Source organism: Drosophila suzukii, unplaced genomic scaffold, assembly GCF_043229965.1.
Source record: "Drosophila suzukii unplaced genomic scaffold, CBGP_Dsuzu_IsoJpt1.0 scf_16, whole genome shotgun sequence".
NCBI classification, from domain to species: Eukaryota; Metazoa; Arthropoda; class Insecta; order Diptera; family Drosophilidae; genus Drosophila; species Drosophila suzukii.
Genome location: NW_027255903.1, coordinates 777,213 through 800,321, shown reverse-complemented (window position 1 = coordinate 800,321; position 23,109 = coordinate 777,213). Strand labels below are relative to the sequence as shown.

At 44.0% G+C, this 23,109-nt stretch overlaps 2 protein-coding genes across 5 annotated transcripts; one reads left to right on the top strand and one right to left on the bottom strand.

Annotated features, from left to right (window-relative positions):
* The first annotated feature begins 1,137 nt into the window (after positions 1–1,137).
* Positions 1,138–2,536, top strand: LOC108007729 (testis-specific serine/threonine-protein kinase 3). 4 transcript variants are annotated; one of them, XM_017071479.3, is made up of 4 exons: positions 1,138–1,276; positions 1,344–1,743; positions 1,805–2,115; positions 2,167–2,522. In XM_017071479.3, the coding sequence occupies exons 1-4, from the start codon at positions 1,237–1,239 to the stop codon at positions 2,421–2,423; spliced, it is 1,008 nt and encodes a 335-aa protein (XP_016926968.1). In that variant the 5' UTR covers positions 1,138–1,236; the 3' UTR covers positions 2,424–2,522. The 4 variants fall into 4 exon arrangements, with proteins under 4 accessions (XP_016926968.1, XP_070855058.1, XP_016926969.1 ...); XM_017071480.3 differs by having other exon boundaries at positions 1,139–1,276; positions 1,347–1,743; positions 2,167–2,530; XM_070998957.1 differs by having other exon boundaries at positions 1,805–2,530.
* Positions 2,537–3,162: 626 nt separating this feature from the next.
* Positions 3,163–6,456, bottom strand: LOC136117449 (uncharacterized). Its single transcript, XM_065868410.2, has 3 exons — positions 6,047–6,456; positions 3,584–5,907; positions 3,163–3,524 (listed from the first exon to the last, which is right to left on the bottom strand). Exons 1-3 carry the CDS (start codon positions 6,454–6,456, stop codon positions 3,163–3,165), a joined length of 3,096 nt encoding a protein of 1,031 aa, XP_065724482.2.
* Between the last annotated feature and the right edge of the window lie 16,653 nt (positions 6,457–23,109).

Genomic DNA, 23,109 nt, shown 5'->3' with positions numbered 1-23,109 from the left:
GTTTTTTTGCCGTAGCTGTAGTTGTTGCTGACACCGTTGCATGTTTTTGGTGCGCCAGGGGTCGAAACTGATGGTGGGGGGTTTTGCATTGTTGGCTCCACGCCGTCGGAGTGGGGGTAGCCGTAATAAAGCATGGTAAGCAAGATCGTGCACTTGAGTTTGTCCTGATAGTCAGAAAGCATTGTTTCACACACGTCAACGCGACGATTTTTATACCCCTTACTCGTAGAGTAAAAGGGTATACTAGATTCGTCAGAAAGTAAGGAACAGGTACAGGGTTGCGTTTTTGACCCTGATGTATATATATTCTTCATTAGGATCACTACCCGATTCGATATACCCATGTCCGTCCGTCTGTCATCAATCATATATCAATACCCAAAATTATTGAAATCGGAACATTCATTAAAAAGTTATAGCCAAGTAATAGTCAATACTTTGCAAATTTAATCGAGATTGCACACCACATGAGGCAAATCATCTACTTTCACTAACACGCCATACAGCCGCTAGGGGCGCTATGGGCTCGTTGGTGTTATGAGCTAGGTTGCGCTAGATCTTGCACTCTCTTTAGCTGAGTATCGGATATTTGACAGTCGATGGCATCGACTATAGCGTTCTCTCTTGTTTTGCATGAAATGTAGCGCTTTTAGTCGAAAAATATACTCTTTGTCATTTGGTAAAGACATTCGGCAAAATATTTCTGACATGACATTTGGCACAGATATTATTAACAGTCCTGCCTTCTTTGGTAAACATAAGCGTATATATATTATTGACATGATATTTGACATGATATTTGACATGATATTAACAGTCCTGCCAACTTATGAAAACAAAACTAGCCCGAAATGTTAGGCCCGCGAAGTATAAATTGAAAATGCACCTTACTTTTTGCCCAAGGAATATATTGAAACCGCGTGGCGCTTCACCATCTTGGTTTGCTGCTTGAATATCTCCATCTGCTTTTCGCTCTCCTCGGGGCACTCGACTATAGCGTTCTTCCTTGCTCTTCATTGTAGATGAACTTACATATAATTAACAAAAATATATCCCGAAATAGGAACAATATTTAAAGAAATAAATATATATTTTCATGAAATGTCATAATATTTTAAAATCATTCTCAAAATTTCCCGTTTCTGAACATGTCAAAGATTTAATGTTTTTTTTTATTAGTTACTATATTACTGAAGCATTTCAACACCAAAAAATTGCTGTTTGTTGCCAATATTAATGGCGACATCGTCTAAAAGGAAAAACGACCAAGGCGGAGGTAAGTACATATTCTGTGCATACACACTGTCAGCAGCAGGCCAGCTAAAATCCCATCCGATTTCCAGTAGTCATTGGTACTAGCTCATCGCAGGACCTCGTCACCGACCAAAACTCGGGTCGTCGCCAGGAGCAAAAAGTCTACACATTCAGTGACCGGCCCTCTCCAAAGCCAGCGGCACAACCGGGAGTCCATGCAAAAGACGGCGAAAAGACTAAGCCGCAAAAGACCATTCTAGAGGAACACGGCATTATTCTGGGCAAAGTTATTGGCACGGGCAACTATGCCAAAGTCAAGATTGGCTTCTCGGAGGAGTACGGTAAGCGGGTTGCCGTCAAAATCATCTCCAAGGTGAAGGCTCCCTCTGAGTACACGCAGAAGTTCCTACCTCGAGAGATCGAAGCGGTAAAGGGTTTACACCATGACAATTTAATAACCTTTTATCAGAGCATTGAGACGAGTCATAGGTTAGACCTTCCTAAATATTCACTGCTAATGTAAATACTGAAATCTCGACTTATGCCGCAGAGTCTACCTGATTATGCAGCTGGCTGAGAATGGAACCCTTCTAGACTACGTACGTGAACGCAAGTTCCTGGATGAGCCACAGTCGCGGACGCTTTTCAAGCAGCTTGTGAGTGCGGTGGAGTACATCCACAGCAAAGGAGTGGTGCACCGAGACATCAAGTGTGAAAACCTGCTGCTGGATGAGAACTGGAATTTGAAGCTAATCGACTTCGGGTTCGCGCGCAAAGATACGCGAACTCCAGATTACCAGGTGATTCTCTCAAAAACCTTCTGTGGCAGCTACGCTTACGCCAGTCCCGAAATTCTAAAAGGTGTGCTTTCAATCTTAAATTGTCTATGCAGTAATATCATAATTAATGCAGGCGTGGCCTACGATCCTTTCATGTCGGATATCTGGGCCTGTGGCGTCGTCTGCTACGCGATGATTTTCGGTCGTCTTCCCTACGATGGCTCTAATGTGCACATCCTCCTAAAGCGCATCAATCAGTCTCTGGTGTTCCCGAAGTCTCCATCAGCCTCCAGCGAGTGCAAGCATATGATTATGCACATTCTTGCGCCAGTAAAAATCCGGTATAATATTCCACAGGTCAAGGACGATCCTTGGTATTTGCTGAAATAAATATTTGGTACTAGTTAATAGTTATGTGCAAAAACATCCCAAAATTGTAAACGTAAAAACAAATAAGCAAAACTAACTAGCAAAACGATTGAGCGTCGCTTGTGACCGGTTGTGTTTATCTTCTGCTCTGTGATTTTTGTCAATTTGTCATTAATATCTGTGATACTGTGATACCTTGCTTTGTGACTTAGTACAACATAACCAGCCGTGCTTGGGTTTTAAATCGCCTGTTTATGTTTAATGGTCTTTTTGATTATAGCAATTTAAACAAACCCTAACTCTGTTCTTAGCTTGTGCATTTTGTTATTTCAACTTGCTTGTCGTGTATATTTTGTTTGTGTTTCGCAAGCCACGCTCAGTCGACAGGCACTCTGTCGCGCTCTCTCGCTCTCGCAGTCTCTACGCGCTCTTATACTTTTGTGTTCTTGTGGGTCTACATTTCTATTGTTTGATCCCTGGTTAGAAATATAAACGACTTTGATGTATGGACTGTATGTAATTTTATTCTGGCCAGTTGCGAAGCCTATTTGATACTGATCTGAATTTCACAAAAAGACGCCGTCTTAGCAGCGTTGCCAGAAAGGAAAAAACGTATATATATATGTATGTCGGTATTCTGTTACATAGGATAGAGATGGCATTATGCGCCTAAATATGAGAGTTTATTAAAGACTGCAACCGTTCAGGAACATCCCGGCCCGCCCTGAAACACAGTTTCTGAACTGGGCAAAACGGCAATCTACGCGATTGGCCTGGTCATCTCTCCTGTTGATGTCTTCAGCTTGACTGCTCGAACGAGGTTGTCCTTTCCTGGATAGGTTTCCATAACCCGTGCGATGTGCCAAGATGCTGGTGGTGTATTGGACTCCTTAACGAGAACTACATCACCGATCGAGAGGTTGGGTGTTGAAGTGGTCCAGTTCGGACGTTGTTGCAGAGTAGTCAGATACTCCTGATGCCATTTCTTCCAGAACCCTTGAAGCATAGCCTGGATGCCTTGCCAATATCCTAATCGGCCTACAGGGATGTGGCTTAAGTCATGATCTGGCACGGTGGTTATCGGTCGCCCAATTAAGAAGTGGGCGGGTGATAAGTAGTTGTCTTCGGTATCAGATGTGTAGCATTAGGGGCGTGAATTTATCACTGCGCTGAATATATACCTTGCGCAAGCAAGGTACGCATTTGTTCGAAGGTGAGCGTTGAGTTGCCGGTGACTCGGCGCAGATGCAGTTTGACACAGCGAACTGCCGACTCCCATTTCCCTCTCCAATGAGGAGCTCTAGGGGGAATGAGTACCCACTGAGTTCCGTCATCTGCCTCAGTGGATGTGACGATGTCCTTATGTCGTTGTGATGCAAGCAAATCTTCCATTTCGTTGAGGGCTCGCTTAGCTCCAATAAAGTTGGTTCCGTTGTCGCTGTAGATCTTGCTACACTTGCCACGTAGGGATATGAAGCGGCGCAAGGCAGCCAAGAAGGTTTCTGTTGTCAGGTCTGTGACAAGTTCCAGGTATATGGCCGAGGTGACCATGCAGACGAACAGGCAAATGTAGCCCTTGCTGATACGTGTCTTCCGAACTTTGGCATCCTTTAGAAGGATTGGACCTGCATAGTCGCAACCAGTATTGACGAATGGAAGGGCTTGAGTAACACGCACGCTGGGTAAATCAGCCATTTGTTGTTGGGCGGTGTGGTGACGTTGACGAAAGCAGCATAAGCAGTCGTGTGTAATTCTGCGAATGAGATTACGTGCTCCAAGTAACCAGAATCTCTGACGAACGATTACGAACAGGGAAGAAACGCCAGGGTGAAGATTGACTCGGTGCTCGTGTTTCAGGATCAGCTTCGAGATTCGGTGCGTTTTTGGTAGCAAAACTGGGTGTTTTGCCTCTCGTGACAACTGCGATTGGTGCAGTCTTTCGCCTACCCTCAGCAAATCGTTTTCGTCTATCATTGGTGTAAGTTTGACCAGCTGCGATCGGTTCCTTAGGGGTTTCTTGGCAAGGAGCAATTGATAGTCCTCGTGGAAACAGTGCTGCGCGTGTTTTATACAAATGATCCTTGCTGCCTTAATCTCTTCAAATGTAAGAGCTTTTGAGGCCCCATCGCAGGTCGGGTTTTGTGTGCGTTGAATGAATCGCTTCACATAGGCGACAATGTGAACGAGCTTGAGCCAAGAAGAAGCTCGTACGATCAGCTCATCGAGTGGATGAACCTGACTTGCAACAGCCACTGTAGCCAAACAGTTGGACTTGACTTCTCCTTGAATGCGTTTGTCTGAAAGAGATAAACCAAAACGTGAATCGTTCAACTTTACCAGGTATTGATCCTTGTCCCGAAGCCATAAAGGTCCATTCCACCACAAATGGAAGTCGATGAGGTCAGCAGCCATCAGACCCCTGGAAGCGCAGTCAGCTGGGTTTGATTTGGAGTCTACGTGCCACCAGGCCTTCCTAGGAAGAGTGTCAAGGATTTCCGAGGTTCTGTTTCCAACAAAAGTTTTTAGTTGGGCTGGTGCATAGAATAACCAGGAGAGCACTATTGATGAGTCGGACCAGGCAAACAAACTTATGTTCTTGTGGCGTAATCCAGAAGAGATCGATCGAATGAGTTGGCTTAGAAGAAATGCTGCGCAAAGCTCCAGGCGTGGCAAGGATTGTTGTTTCAGTGGCGCCACCCTTGTCTTCGCAGCCACAAGGGACACCGAGATGGATCCGTCGTCATTTGTAACTCTGCTGTACACCACAGCAGCATACGCCTTGGTTGAGGCATCCGAAAAGCCGTGAAGTTCGATATTGTCTACGTCGTTGACAACGAAGCGTGGCAATCGGAATTTTTGTAGAGTGTCTAGGTCTGCTCTCCACTTCAGCCAGGTGTCCGCTAGTTTGCTTGGGAGTGGGTCATCCCAATCCAAGTTTAAGAGCCAGAGTTTTTGGAAAATAATCTTAAATTGGATAACAATGGGTGCCAAGAGTCCGAGAGGATAAAATATCCTCGAACCGTCGGACAAGACTTGTCTCTTTGTGCAGTCAGGATTTGCCGCTAGACCAATGTTGTACGTTAGAATGTCTCTTCCAGGATCCCAGTATAGACCGAGAACCTTAACTGGCGACGATTGTGCATTGGTATCATCCGTTTGTATGAATGAGGTATTGGATACCCATTTCCCGAGTTCAAGATTTGCGCACGACATCAGCTGAATCAACTCGTCTCGGTTTCGACGTAGCTCATCCTCATGGTTTGACCCGGTAAGAACATCATCGACATAAAAATCCTCCAGTAGGATTTTTGAAGCATTGGGGTATTCGTCTTGATGATCCACGGCGAGTTGTTCCAGCACTCGTACCGCAAGGAATGGTGCACATGACGTTCCGTAGGTTACAGTGCACAATTGGAAATGCTTGATCGGATCGGATGGATCCTCTCTCCAAACGATCTTCTGGTAGTTTCTGTGCTTTTCGTTGGTTCGCGTTGGATACTGGGCCCTGTGAAAAGAGTGTCATTTAAGGCCTAACCATTGGAGTCGCGAAAGGATCCATCGAAGACCACTCGCAGTTTTCGGCCTAGCACTGGGTGGTGTGGAAGAAAGAACTGATTCCCAGTAGCGATTTCCTCTGGAGGCACCTCACGCAGGTGTCCCAGATTGATATACTCCCGCATAAAGTATACGTACTGTGTCCGCAGCTGCTCGTTTTGTTGTAGTCGTCGGTCCACCGATTTGAATCGTTTAAGAGCTCCCTGTAGAGTTTCTCCGAATTCAGGACTTTCCGTGTTGAATGGAAGTTCAACGACATACTTCCGTTTTCATCGCGGCTGTGGGTGGCGAGAAAGTGCTTCTCGACCTGGTCGTCTTCTGGTTCCAATTTCTTGTTGCTTTGAACGTTCTCCAGTTCCCAAAACTTCTGAAGCGTGTTCTCGATATCCATTGCTGTGGTTAGTGCAATAGCGTTGCTTGCGTTCGATCTGATGAGTGAAGGCATTACCCATCCGAATACCGAGGAAATAGCGATAAGATTACCCTTGTTTTCGTACATCTTTCGTCCTGTGAACCCTGACCATACGTGTTCGCTTCCCAATAGTATATCTACTGGTGTGTTTGCGTTGCATGTGTATCCGCCAGCTGCAGATCCTTAAATACCTCGAGTGTCGATGAGTCGATATTTTGGCATTCCAGAGATGAGGTGATTCTGCCTAGCACGTGGGCATAGACAACCAAACGATCATCGGATATGCGAGACTTGATTTGCAGCGTGCTGCATCCCCTTGTCGTGTCTGCTTTTACGGAAGAGATTCCCGTAACCAAAATGCGTGATGCCGACCGTGTCAATCCGAAAGCTTGGATGCAACGCTCAGATACATACGACAGCTCTGATCCTGTGTCCAATAGAAGACGGCATGTTACGTGGTCACCTTTTGCGGTTTTAGCATACACCATAGCAGTTGGTAATATGCTTCGTTTGAATTCCGTTAGATTAGTAGATTTTGCAGTGCCTTGTGCACATACAACCTTTTGGGTGCCCGCTCCTTGGGCCAAATGACTGAGTGTCACTGAGTTTGTGTTAGACGCGCTTAAGTTTTGCTCGTCTCTCTCCGCTATCTGGGCAAGATTCCCACTAGCCTGTGGATTCGGTTGGACGTGAAGAATGGAGTGATGATTTCCTTTGCATTGCCTGCACTTGTATGTTGACTTGCACCTGTTGACCCCATGACCAGGTCGAAAGCAGTTGTAGCATAGTGATTTCTCTTTCACAAATGATCGCCTCTGCAGTCCAGACATATCCAGAAACTGCTGACAGCCATATAGAGTGTGTTCCGTAGAACTGCATTTGGTGCAGCCACTACATTCAACCGCAACCATCGATTGTGTAATTCAGGATGTGTTGTTGTCTTGCTTCCAGTCGCAAGCTCCCTTTTGCTCAGCTCCAGTTCCTCGCAGCGAGAATCGAGAAACTTGAAGAATTCCTCTAGAGTGGGCGAATCTGTCTCCATGCTGCGCTCAATCCACCTGCGCCGTGTGTCAGCGTCAAGTTTCTCTAGGGCTAGATATATGATCCAACAGTCGCGTCCCGTCTGATTCACCGCATCCAATCCACGAACAATTTCGTTTGCTCCGTCCGAAACCTTCCGTAGAACTGTTGCATCGATCTTTGTAGTTGTTGGCAAGCTCATAAAGTGTTCCAAAAACGAGTTTACAATGTGCCGTGGACGATTGTATCTTTCCTTAAGACGTTCCCATGCAGTGTTGTAAGCCGTGTCCGTAATTGCCAAGTGTCTAACCAAGTTGGCAGCCTCATCAACGAGTAGTGTTTTTAAGTGATGGAACTTCTGGGTATTGGACAAATGCTGTTTGTTATGAATTGTGCTTTCATATATGTCTTGAAAGGATGGCCACTCTGTGTAGTTGCCCGAGAACCGTTTGATTTGAATTTTAGGCAATTCGCACAGATTTGAATTCGCCGTGAGTACCGAGTTCCGAGAATTCGCTAATGTGACGTCACCACCAACATGATCAGGCGTGTTCGGTGTGCTCTGACTTACAGCAAGTCGCTCAAATAGTTGTTGGTTTTGTTGCAGCAAGTTCAAGATTGTATCGTTGTTTGAGTGTAGCCCGTTGCCGCCACTCGCTCCGCTCGTAGATGTCCTCGGTTGTAGGTCATTACTCCTTTCCTTAAGAATAGCGCTTGCCCTTAGGTATTTTGCTTCATAGACCGCATTGTCGATCTCCGGATCGACATAGCCTTCCACTTCCTCGTGAAGCGCAATGCAATCTCTAAACTGGAATCAAAGCACTTCAAAACTGTCCAAGAATCCGGCTCGAAGGACCAGCAATATGGTTAGAAATATAAACGACTTTGATGTGTGGACTGTATGTAATTTTATTCTTGCCATTTGCGAAGCCTATTTGATACCGTCGTAGCAGCGTTGCCAGAAACGAAAAAAGGTATATATATATGTATGTCGGTATTCTGTTACATAGGATAGAGATGGCATTATGCGCCTAAATATGAGAGTTTATTAAAGACTGCAACCGTTCAGGAACAATCCCAGTGTCAAATTAAGTGAGGTATTTATAATTTTTTTTGATTTTTGGTTTTATAAATAACTTTTTTTTTCTTAAATTAAAATTCTTTAAAAAATGACTCTTTTTTGTTCCAAAAAAGATTGTCAGTTTGGATCGTCACCTAATGAAGTTTTTATTTACTGTCGTCTCTGCAACATAGTCCTACATCCGAAATGTACTGGATTTGTTGGCAGAGTAAAAGACTGTATTGACTGTTTGATAATCTTATGAGAGTAGCTGCTGATTTCAAAGAGTTGAAGGCGGACCTTGATAATAAAAAATGTCAGTAGGGTCACCTAAACGCAAAAGGACCGCTCCTTTAAAATCTGTTGAGGTAAAGGCATCAGTTCCAAATCCCATTTTAGCTTCAAATATTTTTACCCGATCGGTAACGGCAGCTATGTCGGCATCTACTGGGTCTGGGGGACCTAAAGTTTCTCTGACAGCAGTACCCATAGGTACCAAAAGCTCTGGAGGAGTCCCTGTTTCTGCTAGTCAGCCTAAGGGGTCAAACCCTATGCAGCTTTCTGTGCCTACTGGTGAAGTTAGCTCTATAGGAGTGTTCAGATTGCTAATGGTGGAAGAAAGAGCCTCTCGGTTGTTCCATATAGGAACCAATTATTTGTGTCTCGTTTAACACCTGAAACCACATCTGCAGATGTTTTGGAATTTATACAACAGGAATTCCCATCTCAAAACATCACAGTGGAGGAGTTTAAATTTCCATATGTTCGTATGATATCTTCATTTAAAATATCTGCTCCTCCGGAAGTATTTAATGTACTAAATTCTAAAAGTTTTTGGCTTAATGATGAATTGGTCATTAAAGAATTTGTTCCAAACAGACGGAGAACTAATAATAGGCCTTCCACGACAGTACCTGCGCCAAAAAACTGAGCAGTTTGTTTTTGGCCTATCAATTTGTTAGGGGACTTAATATAAAGCTACCTAAGCTTTATGCTGACTCCTCTGCCTTAGAACTGTTCGCTCTCCTCGTAGGGTGGTGGGGTGCTGATTGCCGTTACCTCTACTTTAACATCGTAGAGAATTTACTTTCTTAATCCCAATGACATAGAATTTCTTTGAAATCTTTTTCAATTTATGTAACTTGTTGTTATATTCCACCTGGATCCGACTTAACAATTTATGAGGAACATTTGTCTGCAATAAAAACTGTTTTATCTCATCTTTCCGAAAGGGATCTTTTAATTGTTTTGGGTGATTTCAATCTCCCTGAAATTTCTTGGTCCCTTTCCACTGACTCACTTGTCTCTACCCCTTTATCTGACCATGACTTCGTTGACGGTCTGTTAGAATTATCATTACAGCAAGTTAGCTTTATACGTAATTCACTAAACAGACAATTAGATCTTGTATTTGTTTTAGATCCGTCTGAAGGCACTGTATCTAGAATTGACCCACTAGTTGTGCCTGAAGACCAGTATCATCCCACATTAGAACTTACAATTTGTCTTCCCGGCGTTGATACCCTCTCTCCTTCACTTTCTCCAAATAAATGTAGATGCTTTCGTAAATGTGACTTTAGTAAACTCAACAACTTGATTTCACAATATAACTGGACAATTTTATATAATTGCTTGGATATTTAAAGTGCTACGGAACTATTTTATAGTGTCCTAAACTCTTTTTTCTGTGAATGTGTTCCTGACAGTTTTCCTGCCAAGTTAGACAGGCCACCTTGGTTTACCAATCAGTTGCAAAGACTTAGAAACCTAAAAACAAACTTCTATAAAAAGTACAAAAAGTCGGGTAGGCCATCCGATTTTTCAAGATATGTGGTGGCTCGTACTAATTTTAATGTACTTAACAGTCATTGCTATTCCATGTATTTGAACCGATGTAAATTTGAATTTTCAAAGGATCCGAGGCAATTTTATAACTTTGTCAATGCTAAGCGAAAGTCTTCAGCATTGCCATCATCTGTACGATTAAACTCTATTCAGGCATCTACGGATCCCGAAATTGCAGATTTATTTTCTGAATTCTTCCAATCTACTTATAGTTCTGTTTCTTGGTCTAGTTCTAGCTACCCTAATCATTTAAACAGGGCAAATTGTATTTTTTATCCTGTAATCACCGAAAGTTCTCTCTTAAGTTATTTAGAAACTATAACGCCAACATATTCTCCGGGGCCAGATGGACTCCCTGGTTGTGTTCTTAAGTTTTGTGCCCGAACTATTTGTAAACCCATTCCTAAACTTTTTCATTTGTCTATCTCATCATCTGTTTTTCCTACTATCTGGAAAGATTCTTTTACTATTCCACTCCACAAAAAGGGTGCGAAGGTTAATGTTCAGAATTATAGACGGATCTCAAAATGGTCTTCAATTCCTAAAACATTTGAACGGATTATTTCCTCTCATTTGCAACATTTCTGCTCCTCTTTAATATCTCCGTGTCAACATGGTTTTGCTAAGCGAAGATCGACCACCACTAACCTGTTCGAATTGACATCTTTTATAATAGATGGATTTAACAAAAAATTGCAGACAGACGTTATATATGTGGGGTTTTTATTATTTTTAAAGAGTATAAGTTTAAGTATTAATTTAAATGATTAAATATGGTATGTCACAATGTGACTATAACGTCTTCTTTGGATCAGATCTCGTCAAATACTGCCTCTACTCGTCGTTCTCGTCTTATCTTCGTTGCTCTCTTCCTTTACTTCTTTTGGGTCGACTTCTTCTGGAATGTGTGTTATTGCTCGTCGTTCTCTTTGTCTAGATCGGGATTGTAAGGGTGATTCTCGTAATATCACTCCCACGTTCGGCCATTCTGATTAATCATTCGCCTCGAATGTTTCGTCGTTGTCATCGTGGGTGGGCCATGGCTTGAGATATTCGGCACAGGCTGAAGAAATTTTTAAACCGTCTGAGTTGCAGACTTTCTAGACATCGTAGGCATTGTTGTGCTTGACTTTCGTGATTTGGTAAGGACCCACAAACTTCGGCTCTAATTTGAGACCTCCGCCAAATTGTGTGCGCTTTATGGCTACCATGTCGCCAACGTTGTAAAGCCTTGCTGGTTTGCGTCGCAGATTGTACGTCTTTTTGGTCTCCGATTGAAGCTTTAAAATTTGTGATTTAGCTCTCAGCCTTAGCTCGTTTCGAGAGTCCTGAAACAGCGCTATGGTTTCGTTGTTGATTAGCTCATGGAGCTGTTGGTCATCTTTGTTTCTCATTTTGACACCGATTAGAAGCTCAAAAGGTGTGGCGTCGATGATTCTCGAGAAAGTAGAGTTGATGGCTTGTTGACCTCGATGAACGTGTCTGTACCATTTTGTAGGATCATCCACACTGAGTTTTGACAAAACAGGGATAATTATGACATTGAGTCGCTCCACTTGTCCGTTAACCCGTGGCAGGCCTGTCGTAGACTTGACTACCTTTATATTTTCATCGTCGCAATACTGGAGAAAATCTTGGGCTAAGAAAGCTGAACCTCGATCCGAAATGATACAAGCTGGGTTACCAAACACATTACTTTGTCCTCGTAGCATTGTAATGACTTCGGTTGCGGCCGTTGACTTTGTAGGATAAAGCCAGCAGAACTTGGTAAAAGAATCGATGACGGCGAGTATGTGTTTGTAATTCTTGCTTGTAGAATCTAGTGAACCTAAGAAGTCGATGTGGTAGGTGTGCAATGGAAAGTCTTCTTTGTGCAATGGACGCAGCCAGCCCTCCTGCTTCCCACGCTTGCGGTTGCTTAAAACGCACGGAATACAACGGTCGATGAATTTCTTGATTTTTCGTCAATGTTTTGGATGAAATGTTCAGTTTAAATCATCTCCTTCGTCTTTTTGACGGCGAAATGTCCTCGGTCGTGTGCTCTGGCTATGATCTGTCTTTCCATGTCTCTGGGAACAACAAGAAGTGCTGCGTCGTTGACTATCTTGTATAAGATTCCGGAATTAAGAAAATAGTCGTCGTAGGGTGAGTCAGAGTCTTCGATTATTTTGCAGATAGCCTTCAAGTGTTCGTCCTTTTCTTGAACTTGTTTAAAACCAAGTGCTACGGAGTCGTCAACGATGGTCATTATTGGGTATCTGGAGAGATCGTCAACGTGCTTCATACGTGTGCCTGAACGGTGTTTTATGGAGGCGTCAGTGTGTACCCCGGTTTCGTACTTCAGGTTGTAATAGCTAAAGCAGGTTTGGAAGTCAGGTTTTTATTTAGGGATTCAATAGCCTTCTCTTCATCAGGGCCAATAAGAAATTCAGCTTTATTTTTGGTAAGGTCAGTCAAGGGATTCGAAATCAGAGCATAATTCTGGATAAACTTTCTAAAGTATCCTGTGAGACCTAGAAAACTTTCTAGCTGCTTTAGGTTCTGTGGCGTCTTAAATTTCGAAACTGCGTCGATCTTCTGAGGAGTCGGGGAAATGGTTTTGTTTTCGATAATGTGACCTAAGAACTGGATACGGGTCTGCAGAAAATGGCATTTCTTTAGGTTGAGCTCGAGACCATATTCGCTGCAAGTTGATATAACTTCGTTGAGATTCGACACCGCCTCCTTTTTGTCCTTCGCTGGGATAATTATGTCGTCTACATAAGGGAGAGCGATTCCTCTACGGGACAGAGTTCGGAAAATCGCATTTATGTGTCTCTGAAAAACACCTGGTGAGTTTGACAAACCAAAAGGCACCTTTAAGAATTGGTATTGCCCACTCTGCGTCACGAATGAGGTGTACTTCCTGCTAGATTCGGCGACTGGCACATGGAAAAAGCCATTCCGCAAATCGATTGTGCTGAATACCAACGCTTTTTGCAAGCGGTCGAGCTGGTCGTCAATCAGGGGCAACGGAAAATGATCTTTTACGATTACCTTGCTTATACGCCTGAAATCTACGCAGAGTCGTTGCGATCCGTCGTTTTTCTTCGCAAGCACCACCGGGCTTGTGAATTCGGAGTCGGACTCCTCGATTAAACATTTATCTAACCATTGCTCGATCTATACGTCGATAACGTTCGTTTCAGCAAAAGCGAATCTGCGCGGACGCGAGAAAATTGGCGATTCGTCGTTTAGAAGGATTTTCATTTCAATGTTTGTCGACTTCGATTAAAGCGGCTTGTAATTCATTATTAGTTCACTCACTTCTTGCTTCGCGCACTCACCAGCTGATTCGTTTATATCAAGTTCATCGTTGTTAATAACCGTGTCTATTTTCAGCAAGTTAGATGGGATGTTCTCTTCGCAAAGATTATTTTAATTTCGCACACGTAAACCACCTGGACCAAATGATATTTCTGCTTGCAAACACAATTCCTCGCCGGTGATCATACGAGTGTCCATACAATCGAGCGGAACTATGAAGAAATTCAAATCGTAGGCACTGCTGTCGATCCACACTGCTTGCTTGCACTGTCCAATTGACTTAATCTTATTGGCATTGCGATTTTTTCCAAATTCAATTAGGTACAAACTGCACTCCTTCAGCTTCGGCAAAGCTAGCTCATCGCAAATGTCTTCGCGCAAAGTATTATATTTACTGCCTGTGTCAAACAGAGCAACACAATTTTGGTTTTTGATTGAAACAACTTTGCTCGTCATGTTGTTGTGCTCACATATATACAGATTTTAGTAAAGCCTTTGACTCTGTAAACCACTCTCTTCTTTTATTCAAATTAGATCAGCTCGGATTTCCGAATAATCTGTTAACTTGGATTTCAAGTTATTTGAATGGTAGATCTCAGAGGGTTTTATTCAAAAACGCTGTGTTCAAGATGATCAACGTGACATCTGGAGTGCCCCAGGGAAGTCATTTAGGCCCTCTGCTGTTTACTCTGTTTATAAATGATCTTCCCTCTATCGTAACTCACTCTCGTGTACTAATGTATGCTGATGATGTTAAGCTTTGTTTTTCATATAATAATATTGAGTCTGGTTTCTGCTTGCAGTCAGACATTAATAGATTCCAGGAATGGTGTCAGTACAACCTTTCGAATTTAAATTATCTTAAATGGAACGTTATGACTTCTTATAGGGGTACGCCCACGTTTAGGAGTTATTCTCTTCAGAACATGTCCCTGGACCGAATATACTCAGTAAATGATTTAGGTGTTCTCCTAGATCCTAAATTTAAATTTGAATCCCACATAACCTCTACTGTAAATAAAGCTATGATTGTTCTTATGTTTATAAAGCGTTTGTCTAAAGAATTTGATGATCCATACACTACCACATTATTATTTACCTCCCTTGTCCGTCCTAATTTAGAATACTGATATTCCGTTTGGAGTCCTCAGTATCAAGCGCACATTGACCGTATAGAGTCTGTACAGAAACAATTTCTTATTTTTGCCTTACGTGATTTGAACTGGGATCAAAACGTCAGGTTGCTTTTTTGCTCGAGTAGATTGCTATTAATTACTTGGCTGAGGAAGTTGTGAGATGGTTCCAAAGTCACCTAGCTGGGGCAACTGAGCGGGTCGCAGGTTGCGGATAGCGGACGACCTCTCTCGAGGCCAACTGTGAATAAGCTGGTGGGATAAGTCAAACACGGTACCGTGGACGGAAACCCCAGTAAATAAACAGTCCGGGACAGCCAGCGGGTATTTTGCGACGAAGCAATACCGACGATGCGAGTTGTTCAGCCGCATCTAAATAGTTGCTTTACACAAACCCACTCCCAACACAACACCTACCCAACTCCCCTCCCAAACAACATCTCACTCCGGACTACGGTGAATTACGGACCGTGCCAAGAGTCAGCCTGGCTGGGGGCCCGGATCAAAACTAGCCCAGTCTCAAACGGTGTGCTCAGGGACATGGCGACCCCCTGTTCTAACTATCGCCTTACCCGGGCATCGCGGATCTCTGCCCGGGCGGACTTTTCCCCTTCTCCGCAACTCGTGGGACCAAATTATGGAGCATAAAACAGAAAACACAACAACAAAAAACACAGAGACGGGTACTCTTAAGAAACCCACGGATAAGATGAACACTGGTTCCACCTTCCATACCAGCACGGTCCAGAAAGGGCCGCGTCCCAAACTGGGGATGATGGGTGGCAGAAAGCCAGCCGCAAACGCCTCCGCCACGTGCGCATCTGCGCCGAAAGCAGCGGTAGGCACTGCCAAGGCGCTCGGGCCACCCGCTGGTGCTAAATACACATACGCAGAAAGGCGGACTGCCGCCCAGACTCTGCGTTCACACACTAGGAGCACCGTTGCCACACCTTCGCCTGAATGGCTAAAGAAGGTAGAGTGGGCAAGGAAGGTGCTTCCAAACTACTTGGCGAAAAGGCAGCGATCCCTCGAACTACCCGGGCCATCGACGAAGAGATCTAAGATCCAGCCATCGGTCTCTTTCGCCGAAATCACGAAGAACCGTGTACTACTCGGCCTGATTGACAGAGGAAATCCGGAGTGCAGGATCCCCAGAAACAAGTGGAAGGCAGTGGAGTCCCACATTTCTCTCATTTGCATGCGCATGGTACGAGAGAAGCCAGGCACCTTGCCCTGCTGCATGGACGCGGGCTGGTACTAGGGCAGAGTCAAGGTGGTGGCCTGCGACGAGCAAGCTCGGTGAGGTATACGAAGGGACGAACATCGTTGCGCTTGACTGGTGCGATGTCCCCAGTAGACCCCGAGCAAGGATCTGGCTTCCAACAGCGATCAAGACGCCGGAGGATATCCTCTTCATGTTGCAAGAATGCAACCCGCACCTCCCCACGAAGGACTGGAAAGTCGTCAAGGTGGAGGAGCATGAAGGGGATGTCAACCAGGCGGTTTTGGTCCTGAACAAGGAGTCAGTTGCTCCGATCGAGACTGCTCGAGGAGTGCTGAACTTCGGGTTCAGTGCGATACACATCAAGGTGCTGCCGGCAATCCAGCCGAGCAGGTGCTTGCTGAGGAGTTGGAGGCACCTGGTGGGCCGGAGGACGGCTACTCTACCGATTCGTCGCTAAGCAGAGAGATGCGAGCGCTCGGACCGGCAATCGAGGACGTAGACCTCAGCGACACAGAGGAGGCCGACGTCACTGTGGTGGAGGTTGAAGCTGTAGATGTCAATAAGACTTCTACAAATAAACCTTCACCACAGTAAAGCAGCGTCTGCTGCACTTCTGCTTCGCCTGACCGAAGGCGGAGCCGACCTAGTCCTCGTACAGGAACCTTGGGTAGTAGGAGGCAAGGTTGCTGGACTAGGAACAAAGGAATACAAGCTTATGCTTGACCCCAAAGAAGGTAAAATTCGAACCTGAATATTAGCCAAAAGGCATCTTAGTTTATTTCTACTTCGCAATTACAGCAACGGAGACAACACCGCAGTAAGCCTGGAGCTGCAAAGTGGCTCTATAAGGGTTCTTTCGGCCTATTTGGCCTTTCAGAAGGAAAACCCCCCAGATGCGCTGGTCAGAGGACTGGCAGAGGAATGCGAAAAGCTCAAGAACGGATTGGTAACAGGCTGTGACGCCAACGCCCATCACACCCAGTGGGGTTGCCCAAACAACAACGACAGAGGTGAGTCTCTTTTTGATTTTATTCTAAATTCAAACCTATTCTTATGCAATAGGGGCAATGTCCCTTCTTTTATAACTAAAGCTTGCCAAACGATCATCTCTAACTATCTAACTTTGGTATCAGATTCACTCGTAGGCGCAGTCAAAAACTGGGCCGTCTCTGACGAGCACTCCTTTTCGGACCATAGATTCATAGAAACTGTATTGTCCCCCAGACGAGCCGACTGGCACAGGTAAAAAGAAGTTCTGACAAATATCCTCCCCATGGAACCGTCAGAAAGCATCACAAACCCACAGGAGCTGGACGAAACTGTATACTAATTCACAGAGGCATGCAACACTGCCTTCAAAGTGACATGCCCCACAGAGAAACCAAGAGGAAGGAAAAACCCCCCTGGTGGACCCAACAACTATCTATCCTCAGAACCAACTGCAGATGCCTGTTTAACAGAGCAAAGGCGGGAAATGAGGACACTAATTGGCTGAACTACAAGTATGAACTAGCCTTCTACAAAAAGGCTATTAGAAGAGCAAAACGATCGGCATGGCAGACTTTCTGCTCTGACATAGAAAAAAACAACTGATGCCGCAAGGCTCAGGAAAATACTCCCGCGCCTTTGAGCTATCTTCAAAAAGCAAATGGATCATGGTCAGACTCCAGTAAAGAGTCCTTGGACCTGCTCCTAGACGCTCACTTCCCGGGGAGCCAACAAGCAGGTCATCCTCCTGAAAGAGGAGCAGGAGAGGGAATCAAATTAGATCCACTCCTATCAGACCGCAACATGAAATGGTCCATTCATAGTTTCAAACCATACAAATCGCCGGGACCGGACGGGATAACACCGGCTCACATCCAACAAGCAGGACAAATAGCCATAAACTGGTTGAAAAAAATCTTCCAATCCATCCTGGCGGTAGGAGAACTACCAACAGCATGGCAAGAAACAAAGGTGGTTTTCATTCCCAAGGCAGGGAAGGCCACTCACACCACAGCAAAGGATTTTAGGCCAATAAGCCTAACATCATTCCTGCTTCAGAGCTTTGAAAGAATGATAAGCCTACACATAAGGGCCACCGTAGACCCGACACAAATATCAGAAGCAGAACACGCTTACACCAAAGGTAAGTCAACCGAATCGGCGCTACACTTGGTGGTAAGCAGCATCGAGAAATCACTCAACATCAAGGAATACACACTGATCGCCTTCCTGGATATAGAGGGAGCCTTCAATAACGTGCTTCCCACTGCTATAACAGAATCTCTCACAGAACTAGGGGTTGAGCCGCCAATGGTGAGGCTAATCCATTAATTGCTGATAAGCAGAATGGTCACAGCCACACTAGGGACCTCAACCCAAACAAGACTAGTGAACAGAGGCACCCCGCAAGGATTCTGGAGGAAGGAGGTTGTAAGGTCGTGGCATACGCAAACGACGTCGCCATCATCTTTAATGGATAATATCCACAAACACTTTGCGATCTTATAACCGCAAAACTCAAAATACTATCGGAATGGACGATAGCGAACGGACTCGAGGTAAGCCCCTCGAAAACAGAACTTGTTCTATTTACAAATAGGTGCAAAATTCCACAACTTAACCCACCCGTTTTAAACAATTGTAATCTCTCTTTTAGCGATCACGCCAGGTACTTGGGGTTAGTACTAGATAAACGCCTCAAATGGGGCTTAAACAACCAAGAGAGAACCAAAAAAGGGACCATTGCACTTTACTCCTGTTCAAAAGCAATCGGGCTAAGATGGGGCATGTCCCCAAGAATAGTTAACTGGATATACACAGCGGTAGTCAAGCCAATCCTACTGTACGGAGTGGCTCTATGGTGGACCGCCTTGCACAAACAATGCATACTGCCTCCTCTAAACAAAGTACAGCGAATGGCAGCTTTTTGTATTAGTGGAGCCCTTCGAACCACCCCGAATGAAGCGCTGAATGCGATCTTGAACCTCCCTAGCCTGGACTTAGCAGGCATGGAAAGGGCCAAATCGGCAGCTATTCGACTGAGGGACACAGGGCAGTGGAAAGCCCAATTTTATGGCCATGCTAAAATTCTCCAGCATTATAAATCGATTCCGAAGATCACGGATCTATGCAAATCCATTGAATATAGTCACACACCCTTTGAGGCCCTGATTCCTGATAGATCTGTTTCTATACAGATGGCTCCAAATTAGAAGGACACGTTGGCGGAGGTGTATACTCCGAACAATTAGATATCAGGAAGTCATTCAGGCTCCCGGACCACTGTAGCGTGTTTCAGGCGGAGGTCCACGCTATAAAAGAAGCACTAACCTGTTTAGGAAACTTTAGCCTCCAGAGGGGACACCAAAACATATATAGTGACAGCCAAGCGGCTGTTAAGTCGATCTACTCGACAAACACCAACTCCAGTACAATAGCAGACTGTCGCAGATCTCTCCACGAGATGGCAAATCAGTTTACTATCAGCCTAATATGGGTTCCGGGTCACCGGGACATCGTTGGCAACTGCATAGCGGACGAATTAGCCAGGCAGGGCACCACCAAACCTCTCCTCCTAGGAGAGGAAAATGTCGGTATGCCCATGACATGCCTAGTTTTCGAGATATCCGCGCTCATATTTACGATTCAATACATTTTAGATAAAATATTTATTATAGCATCAAAACTGTAGGAGGCACAGTTTTGGGCGGTTTGTGGGTGCTAGAGTGGGCGTGGCACTCTGCTGTAACAAACTTGCGCTGCGCAGGAAGCTCAGGAATCTGCATGCCTAATTTCCACTCCACAAAAAGGGTGCGAAGGTTAATGTTCAGAACTATAGAGGAATTTCTAAATTGTCTGCAATTCCGAAAACATTTGAACGCATTATTACCTCTCAGTTGCAACATTTGTGCTCCTCTTTAATATCGCCGTGTCAACATGGTTTTGTTAAGCGTAGATCGACCACCACTAACCTGCTCGAATTGACATCTTTTGTACTAGATGAATTTAACAAAAAATTGCAGACGGACGTCATATATACAAATTTAGTAAAGCCTTTGACTCTGTTAACCACTCTCATCTTTTATTCAAATTAGATCAGCTCGGGTTTCCGAGTAATCTGTTAACTTGGACTTCAAGTTATTTGAATGGTAGATCTCAGAGGGTTTTATTCAAAAACGCTGTTTCCAAGATGATCAACGTGTCATCTGGAGTGCCTCAGGGCAGTCATTTAGGCCCTTTGCTATTTACTCTGTTTATAAATGATCTTCCTTCTATCGTAAGTCACTCTCGTGTACTAATGTTTGCTGATGATGTTAAGCTTTGTTTTTCATATAATAATATTGAATCTGGTTTCTGCTTGCAGTCAGACATGAATAGATTCCAGGAATGGTGTCAGTACAACCTTTTGAATCTAAACTATCTTAAATGCAACGTTATGACTTTTTATAGGGGTACGCCAAAGTTCATGAGTTACTCTCTTCAGAACATGTCCTTGGACCGAATATACTCAGTAAACGATTTAGGTGTTCTCCTAGATCCTAAACTTAAATTTGACTCCCACGTAACCTCTACTGTAAATAAAGCTATGAGTGTACTTGGGTTTATAAAGCGTTGGTCTAAAGAATTTGATGATCCATAAACTACCAAATTATTATTTACCTCCCTTGTCCGTCCTAATTTAGAATACTGTTCTTCCGTTTGGAGTCCTCAGTATCAAGTGCACATTGACCGTATAGAGTCCGTACAGAAACAATTTCTTCTTCTTGGCTTACGTGGTTTGAACTGGGATCAAAACGTCAGGTTGCCTTCTTACTCGAGTAGATTGCTATTAATTAATTTGCCTAGTCTAGTAAGCCGTAGAATTATGCTTGGTACTATTTTTATGAATAATCTTATCAGAGGCGATATTGATTCTGTAGATTTGGTAAGCCGCCTAACTTTCAATGTTCCTGTTAGACTAATGCGAAACTACCATCCTATCAACTTGCCACGATGTTCATCTAATTTTAGTCAGCATGAGCCCTTTCGCATTCTTTCTAATAATTATAACAACCTATATCATTTATTTTGTTCCTCAACTTCTATTTTTTTGTTTTAACTCATTTGCTTCAGCTACAGTATCTGCAGTATTTCTCTGTGTTGTGTCCCGTCTCTATTGAAAAAACCATGTCGTTGACACTAAGGTTTGGTGCTGTCATCGTGCGGGCCTGTAGTTGACTAATTTGTTCAATGATAGTTTTTCCCTGTCTTCCCATGTTGTTATTGTTTACAGAAACCTTGTTAAAATTCATAGTTCCGTTCCGTTCCAAAATATTTCCAAGTAACTACAAAACGTGCAGGTTTGATCGTCCGACCCGACGTAGAGATGGAGTGAATTCCCAATATATTCCAGACTATCCAGACTATTTCTAGTAAACTATTATATAGGGATCACTTAATAGTTTTAAGTGACTTTAATATACGACTTGAAACACTGTCGAAACATCCAATATGTTGTTTCCTTTGGCGGAGCATGATTTTCTTGACGGTTTGCTTGATATTTCATTATTTCAAGTAAACCGTGTTCGAAATATGTTTTGACGGACTTGTGCTTTGTTTGCATTTCAACGCATAAACATGATTATAGCTTTGCTTTTCCAATTTTCAACAGCTGAGGCTGTTGAAATATTTAATAACGATCGAACTCAGTACAAACATCCACGACTTAACAAGGAGTTGGCATGGCTAAAAAATGTAAAGTATAGACTCTACAAAAAGTTTAATGCTTTTGGATCACAATTTGCCTTTTCGAATTGGGCTGATTAATAATACACAATTATTTGACAATAAGACTATTTCAAGAATAAATATCTTACATGCTATTGAATATATACCAAATTATTATAATATGCTATCAGGTTACTCAACATCCCGGCCTACCCTGAAACTAAGTTTCTGAATTGTCTTCATCAATTCTCTTGATGAAGTTCGCAGCTTTAGGGCGCGTATCAGCCCGTCCTTGCCTGGATAGACTTTAATAATGCGCGCCGAAGTCCAAGCGGCGAGGGTGTGTTTGAATCCTTGATAATCGCCATATCCTCAGTAGCAACGTTCTTCCTCTCCGTATTCCACTTAGGACGCTGTTGAAGTGTAGTTAGGTGCTCCTGATGCCATCTCTTCCAGAAGCCTTGTAGCATTGCATGGACATTTTTCCAGTAATCCATTCGTTTAACTGCAACATGGCCAAGATCGACCTCTGGGACTGATATATAAGGGCGTCCAGTCAGCAGGTGTGCGGGTGACAAAAAGAAAACCTCGATGTCTGCCTTAGCGAAGAGTGGGCGTGAATTGACGACTGACTAAATTTGAGCCAGAAGGGTGTGTGAGGATGGAATACCCGATGACACGACGCAAATGTAGCTTTACGGAGCGAAAAGCTGATTCCCATTTTCCGACCCACTGGGGTGCGTGTGCTGATATAAAACTCAATTTGATACCCTTGCTGATAGGATGAGCTTAAACATATCGTCTAACAATTTCTTTGCTCCCACAAAGTTGCAACCGTTGTCGGTGAAGATTTGTGTACACTTGCCTTGACGGGAGATAAAACGGCGAAGTGCAGCGAGAAATGTCTCCGTTGTGAGATATGTATCCAACTCCAACAGACAGATGTATCCCTTCTTATTTCGTTGATTCCGTCCCTTGTGCACTTTGAGTATAAGCGGTCCGGCATAGTCGAACCCAGTATTTTCAAATGCTTGAACGTGCTTGACGTACCCGAACAGCTGGCGAGTCCGCCATATATTGATCAGTTGTTTTGTGGCGTTGGCGAAAACATTTATGACAAGCATGTGTAAGCTTGCGAATTGTGTTGCGTGCGTAAACTATCCAATATTGTTGGCGAGCGATGACGAAAAGTGCTGTCACACCTGGATGAAAATGTATCCTGTGTTCATGTTCCAAAATAGTCAGGGAAATGTGTTGATGTTTCGGTAGAAGAATTGGATGCTTGACTTCCTCCGGTTGTACCGAGTTTGATAGGCGCCCACCTACACGAAGCAGGCCGTTCACGCAAGCCATGGGTGAGAGTGTTCGAAGAGTTGAAGAATTTGCCACAGCTTTTCCCCTTTGCAACAGGTGTAGATCGGATGCGAAGCTTCCTTGAGCCTGCCTTGGACACTAAA

Coding starts and splice junctions, on each gene's coding strand:
- LOC108007729 (XM_070998957.1), top strand. CDS start 1,237: ATGGCGACATCGTCTAAAAGGAAAAACGACCAAGGCGGAG. Junction 1,277..1,343: donor GAAAAACGACCAAGGCGGAG/GTAAGTACATAT, acceptor TCCGATTTCCAG/TAGTCATTGGTACTAGCTCA. Junction 1,744..1,804: donor AGCATTGAGACGAGTCATAG/GTTAGACCTTCC, acceptor CTTATGCCGCAG/AGTCTACCTGATTATGCAGC.
- LOC136117449 (XM_065868410.2), bottom strand. CDS start 6,456: ATGTACGAAAACAAGGGTAATCTTATCGCTATTTCCTCGGTATTCGGA. Junction 5,908..6,046: donor ATCTGGGACACCTGCGTGAG/GTGCCTCCAGAG, acceptor CTCTTTTCACAG/GGCCCAGTATCCAACGCGAA. Junction 3,525..3,583: donor GCGTACCTTGCTTGCGCAAG/GTATATATTCAG, acceptor CTGATACCGAAG/ACAACTACTTATCACCCGCC.